The sequence below is a fragment of the Diabrotica undecimpunctata genome, chromosome 2, assembly GCF_040954645.1.
Source record: "Diabrotica undecimpunctata isolate CICGRU chromosome 2, icDiaUnde3, whole genome shotgun sequence".
Taxonomy (NCBI): Eukaryota; Metazoa; Arthropoda; class Insecta; order Coleoptera; family Chrysomelidae; genus Diabrotica; species Diabrotica undecimpunctata.
Window position 1 is genome coordinate 38,910,685 of NC_092804.1, and position 5,185 is coordinate 38,915,869.

The following is a 5,185-nucleotide window of genomic DNA, read 5'->3' on the forward strand; positions in this document are numbered from 1 at the left end:
TCAGTAAGCATCTTTTTATGACCTGTTGAACATCGTTTATTAGTTTTTGGATCATTTAGTATACATTTTAGGTTCCAAAAGTAAAAAATTTGAGTGGTTCAGAACAGATTCTTTTTTATGGCTTATTTGACCATCTTTTTTTTAAATTATACAAAATATGGGCCAGTAAGCATCTTTTTATGGTCTGTTGAACATCTTTAATTAGATTTGTGCTTATTTTAGTATACATTTTAGGATCCAAAATATAAATAATTTGAGTGGTCCATACAGACATCTTTTTATGGCTTGTCCTGACCATCTTTTTTTTTAATTATACAAAATATGGGTCAGTAAGCATCTTTTTATGGTCTGTTGAACATCTTTTATTAGATTTGTGCTTATTTTAGTATACATTTTAGGATTCAAAATATAAATAATTTGAGTGGTCCATACAGACATCTTTTTATGGCTTGTCCTGACCATCTTTTTTTTAATTATACAAAATATGGGTCAGTAAGCATCTTTTTATGGTCTGTTGAACATCTTTTATTAGATTTGTGCTTATTTTAGTATACATTTTAGGATTCAAAATATAAATAATTTGAGTGGTCCATACAGACATCTTTTTATGGCTTGTCCTGACCATCTTTTTTTTTTAATTATACAAAATATGGGTCAGTAAGCATCTTTTTATGGTCTGTTGAACATCTTTTATTAAATTTGCGATTATTTTAGTATACCTTTTAGGATTTAAAATGTAACTAATTTGAGTGGTCCATACAGACATCTTTTTATGGCTTGTGCTGACCATCTTTTTTTTTTAATTATGTAAAATATTGGGTCAGTAAGCATCTTTTTATGATCTGTTGAACATCTTTTATTATAGTTTGGATTATTTTAGTATACATTTAGGTTCCAAAAATTAATAATTTAAGTGGTCTATAACAGATTATTTTGACATCTTTTAAATTTTGGTATCTGATTTGAAAATTCGATTTGAGCTATTTTGAAAATAATATTAGAAAACAGATAAGCGCTTATACCATAAGGATAAGGAAAATAAAGTAATTTATTCTGAAAAATAAAAAAATTAATACGTTAATACTATAATTTACTAAAACTCTTATAATCTATATAAAAATATTGTAAATTAAAAAAAAAAAAACAAATATTAAATTTTGAGTTTTTTGTAACCGTAAGGTACCGATGTGAAATTTTCGGAAAATTTTCTCTTGGTAGAGTTAGGTCTATATATCTTTTCAAGAGTTTTTGTAATGACACAATGATCTTGGGTCCTTTGTATCTGTTTAGTAACGATAGAAACAGGATCAGCCTTTTCGAGAACCATTTCTTTAATTTTATCAAAGTTTATGGTTTTAGATACTGCATAGTTAAGTGATATCCCCTTAACTTTACAGCAAATTTTCTGCTGACCATCAGGAAGAATACATTTATAGGCATAATTTTTAGGTCCTCCAGAAACGAATTCAGAGATAGATCCACCACCTAACTCATCCGTAAGATCACCAATACACTGGCCGGTAGGAAGGTCCTTTAAACCTAGCTTTGTCATGTATATAATTGAATCAGTGTCATAATAAAAAGCCCTATCCGCCACCAAATCTAAATAGGAGTATAATTTAAGACGAGCCAAAGCTGTCACATAAGAGGCAAGAACCACATTTACTGTGGGAGACATTGAAGCCGCTTCTTCAACGTATTCCCAAGTTACAACAAGTGTCTCATCGTTTACAGGAATTACGGTGTTGACATAAAGCGAAGGGTTCACCAACATAGCAAAAAATTCATTTGGCTGTTTTATGATGGAAGTTTTCGGAAGATTTTCACGCTGAGCGAACTTTCCCCAAAAAGAATTCAACATTAACTTTGCCAAAGATCTAAGACCAGGATTCTCCGATATTTCAGAAAAGTCCAATCTTACATCTTCTCGTTGAAAAAACTCTTCAATATAATGATTTTTCTGCTCATCAGATTCACATCCGCGAGGCCAACCAGAAGCTTGTTGTTTGAGTTTAATGAACTTGTTCATCATATCGGAAAAAAGACCTTTCTGAGATTTCGATAACTCTAAACTGTCGTACGACCATATCTCATACACATACAATAACTTATAACCCTTCGTTAAAGCCTTCACAACTTCTTCAATTACCCATGTTCCTGTGAGAGCTCGTTCTTCATCTGAATGCTCACATTCCGTTTGTACAAAATCCTCACCGCATTTACGACAGAGAACAAACATACATTTACTATTCATCTTTGCTGGTAAAACAGGGTGGTAAAGAGTTGTAGGTGGTAATACTTTACACTTTATCAATCCAGATAAATCAGAAATGTCTGCAGCATTGCATTCCTCCCCAACATATATTTTCTTTGGGTGTCCGATAGGGAACTTTCCATATTTACAAATAAACGGATAAAGTGAGCAAACGTCAACATATTTTATTTTTTCATCCTTACTACAAGTGAAATATTCAACAGTATTACCGGTTCTGCCACCGTAGAGAGCATCCCTAGGATTTAGAGGTAAAGTCATCATAAGATAATGGTTTTCGGTGTATGATGCTATTTCTGGCGTTATTATTTTTCTAAAAGTGCATTCCCACATTTCCACTACTTCATAACCTTGAGACTGCAAATATTGGTTTTTAAGATTTGTCTTGTCATAACGATTCTCCATACAATCCGAAGGGTCGTCGTGAAGAGGAGACGTTCTCTTTTCGGGGTAACAGCTAGGACATCCATGATAATAACAGCCTTGAAATTCAAAAATGGTCTTATCGTGAAGACCATCTACCTTGAGATTTCCTATCAAAGCCTCTGATTCCCTTGCAGCATGTTGTATTTTAATTCCACGCTGCTTCTCTTCCCACAGTAGCCACTGCAGAGCTATTTTTGACTGATTGTCTTTAAAACGATAACCACCTTTAGGAATAAGACCTATAGTGTCAGGCTGTAGGAAATTACGTCTATATACCTTATTGCAAGTCGAGGCTACAGTTGTAGCTTCTAAGAAAGGGCAAACATTTGACGTGTCAAGCAGCTGTTTCCTAAAACTTAAGCAAGACTGTGCTAATATTTCAACATCAGATATACAGTACTCTTCGATTTCCTTTCTAAAATCAAAGACATATCCTTCATTAACTCTTTCAGCATGCCAGCTTATCAACCTCTCTCGTGCATCCTCCTTCAAATTATCTGGATCGTAGTACTGTAGAGGAGGAACAACCCCGACATAATTTTGGTTTTCTACCTTATTAAACAGATGGGGAAAGTAGCCTTTTTTCAATTGAGTTAAACCGAAAGCTTTAGGTAAAGCTGATAAAGCCATAGGAAAATAATTAAGACTGTCGAGAAACTTAACATTCCCAACACTCATAGACACCAGCTTTGTACCACGCATAATCAAGTCAGGAGTGACATCAGTCTTTGTTAGAATATAATTTAACACAAACTGGTGATCGAAACCAGAGCCGTTATGGGCCATAACAACGACTCTTTTAAAAAGTTTACGTTGATTCAATACAAACTCCATCAACCGTTCAATAGGGTTGTTTTTTAAAACCTGCAGACGAACACCACATTTTATACACATGCTGGTATCGGATTCCAAACATTTGTCGCAGCACTGTTTAAAAACACACAGATTAGGTTCTTGAAGAACCGAACCATCAGACATTACCGTTTCCTGAGTTGTCTCAAGATCGTAAAAAATGAAAAGAAAATCGTTTAATGGAGGAGTACCGAAATCTGCTTGCATATAACAAAGATGATCACTAGGACAATTTTTTCCGCAAGTTTTGCAGAATATCTCTGCACACACATGGTTTTTCGTGTAGATCTTGAAACAATCCCTACATCTTTTAATTTTCTCACAGACAGTTGAAATATGGGCATTGAAACACGCTTCTCCATAAAAACTTCGCCCACATTTGCAACAGGGAATTTTTAAAGTATCTTTCGAACAAACCGGTGAACGACGACAAGCAAAGCATGTACCACCACACCTGTGCTCATTTTTATTATTATAAGGTGTATGACACGCCTCGCAATAATAGATACATGTAAAAGCACCAGTCAGAGAAGTGATTACGTTATAATGACCTTCATGAAACAGAAGATTCAATTTCGGTCCATCACCAAATCCTTCAAAAACCACATCACGGCCCTTACTTCCATAATCGTATACAACAATTTTGTAATTATTAAGATACGATTGAAATTGTTGTAATTCTGGAATGCCAGCGCCGTCAATAGGAATAACAACACCCGCATCCTTTGTCAATTTTATTGCTTCTATCTCTTGCGTTCTACCTATATCTTGACGAATTTTTGAAAGTTTGGGATTTTTGTCTACGTACGCTTTAGCTACAATCAAAGCCCGAGGAAGGCAGAGGTTATCCTTATTTTTAATGACCATTATACTTTGTCTTTTTGTACACTCCTCATCAAACGTATTAAACTTGCGTGGTCTTCCCTGACCTTTAGGCATCTTAACGATTGTAATCCCTAGACAAAATGTCTCGGTGTTAAGACCTGTAGAATTGGACTGATAAATTGATGATATTTTGTTAAAAACATCGTCCACAGTTACATCGGCAGCCGGTCTAAATCGCATCCATCCCTGTCCTCTTGAAAAATCTTTGCTACAGAACGTGAAACCAACCTGATCCTGCGGTTTAATGTTCTCTGTTCCCTTCATCACAATTTGTTCTATTGCCATTTTGGTCCATTTAACTGGGTCTGATCCCTCAGGCACATTTTTTATTTTAAATTCCAGAGTTCTCCCCTGAACTCCGAATTTATGAATTTTTTTAACTTGATCTCTAACAATTAAAAAATTTTCCATTTTTTAAATCTTATAAAATTATTAAAAATTAGAGTTTTTAAATATTACAAAACTCACCAAAGCACGTCCGATCACTAAGAATACCTGAAACGGAATGAAGAAAAATAGTTGTAATGATGTTATATATAAAGAAAACTTTAATCGGACGGAAAACTAAACGGTTTTAAAAAAAAAGAGAAAGTTTTACTCTCTATTTTTTTTTTTTCGTCAAATTCTTGTTATCTCTTACTACCATCATTCTTTAACACGCACATTATGTTGCCATTTCACCAAAAACTTGCTTAGAAGCAGAAAATGTGTTTAATTACATTGAAGTGGTGGAATTGAAGTAAGTTTAAT

At 34.0% G+C, this 5,185-nt stretch overlaps 1 protein-coding gene across 1 annotated transcript; it reads right to left on the reverse strand.

Annotated features, from left to right (window-relative positions):
• Positions 1-1,150: 1,150 nt before the first annotated feature.
• On the reverse strand, positions 1,151-3,676 carry LOC140433649 (uncharacterized). Its single transcript, XM_072521629.1, has one exon. It carries the CDS (start codon positions 3,674-3,676, stop codon positions 1,151-1,153), a length of 2,526 nt encoding a protein of 841 aa, XP_072377730.1.
• Between the last annotated feature and the right edge of the window lie 1,509 nt (positions 3,677-5,185).

Excerpts from the sequence above, each read along its gene's own strand:
- LOC140433649 (XM_072521629.1), bottom strand. The coding sequence starts at position 3,676 with ATGTCTGATGGTTCGGTTCTTCAAGAACCTAATCTGTGTGTTTTTAAA.